At 45.5% G+C, this 1,447-nt stretch overlaps 1 protein-coding gene across 1 annotated transcript; it reads left to right on the top strand.

Annotated features, from left to right (window-relative positions):
* Positions 1-716: 716 nt before the first annotated feature.
* LOC132548458 (uncharacterized protein K02A2.6-like) lies at positions 717-1,142 on the top strand. Its single transcript, XM_060212331.1, has one exon. The coding sequence runs from the start codon at positions 717-719 to the stop codon at positions 1,140-1,142; it is 426 nt and encodes a 141-aa protein (XP_060068314.1).
* The last annotated feature ends 305 nt before the right edge of the window (positions 1,143-1,447 follow it).

Consider the following 1,447-nt stretch of genomic DNA (forward strand, 5'->3'; position numbering starts at 1 on the left):
GGGTGAGGAACGACCCATTGCATTTTCTTCGAGGATGCTGTCATCAAGTGAAAAAAACTATGCCAAAATAGAGAAGGAGGCACTGAGTTTGATATTTGGTGTGAAGACGATTCATAAATATTTGTACGGTCGACGCTTCATGTTAGTGACCGATCACAAGCCACTAACTAGGATACTAGGACCAAGGAACGGAGTACCTACATTGGCCGCGGCACGAACGCAACGATGGTCGTTAATCCTTTCGGCATATCAGTACGATGTCGCCTATCGAGGAAGCCAACATTTACCATTTTACGCAACTTGATGAACTACCCGTCAGATCTGGGGACATCGGAGAAAAAACGAGGAAGGAACCGGTTCTTTCAAAAGTACTCAGTTATACATTAAATGGATGGCCTAATTTCGTGTCCAACGCTAGTCTGCAACCATACTTGCAGCGTCGCGAACACTTATCTACAGAACAAGGATGTATATTACGGGGTCCGCGCGTGGTCATACCTCCTGCTTTACGCGAACGTCTTGACCTTCATAAACAGCATGTTGGAATGTGTGCTATGAAAGCACTAGCAAGAAGTTATCTTTGGTGGCCTAATCTCGATAAGGAAATCGAGACTTTGGTCAATGTCTGACGTGTGTGTCAAAGTTCACGTAACACACCACCAGTGGCACCACTTCTTTCGTGTAGCTGGCCTACGCGAGTGTCGCAACGGTTGCACATGGACTTCGCGGAGAAGGACAAAAAGTATTTCTTGGTTGTTATAGATAGCCATTCGAAGTGGTTGGAAGTGTTTTACATGACGTTCACAACCTCAAATAGGACAATTGAGGTCTTGCGGTGGTTATTCGCGTCGTATGGTCTACCCGATGTGATTGTATCAGATAATGGACCCCAGTGCATTTCTAGTGAATTTGAACAGTTCATAATTAAGAACGTAGTGAAACATACTCTTGTACCTCCGTACCACCCCGCATCGAATTGTGCAGCGGAGCAGTCTGTGCAAATCCTTAAGCGGGCACTCCTGAAACAGGTTTCAAACGGTGATGGACAGTATTCCATGCAGCATCGCCTTAGTAACTTTTTGTTGAAGTACCGGTCAACACCTCACTCAGTAACAGGTGTGTCTCCCGCGGAATTGTTTTGAAGAGACTCCGAAACAAATTTTCGCTCTTACAACCTAATTTGGAGGGGAGAGTAAGTCGTAAGCAAATGATGCAAAAGAAACATCACGACAAAGGGCGAGTGAAAGTTAGATCATTTGTGGCGAATCAGACAGTTCGTGTTGGGAATTTTCGTGGAGGACTGGAGAGATGGGTTCCAGGGAAGATTGTAAAACAGTTGGGTCCCTTGACCTACTTAGTGCGCGTTGGACCAAATATTCGGTATGCACATGTCGATCATATCGTGTCGTCGGGAGAGGAAATACTCAGTGAAGGACCAACCAAGATG

Source organism: Ylistrum balloti, unplaced genomic scaffold, assembly GCF_031769215.1.
Source record: "Ylistrum balloti isolate Yb309-2 unplaced genomic scaffold, AGI_CSIRO_Ybal_v1 Utg369616, whole genome shotgun sequence".
Classification (NCBI taxonomy): Eukaryota; Metazoa; Mollusca; class Bivalvia; order Pectinida; family Pectinidae; genus Ylistrum; species Ylistrum balloti.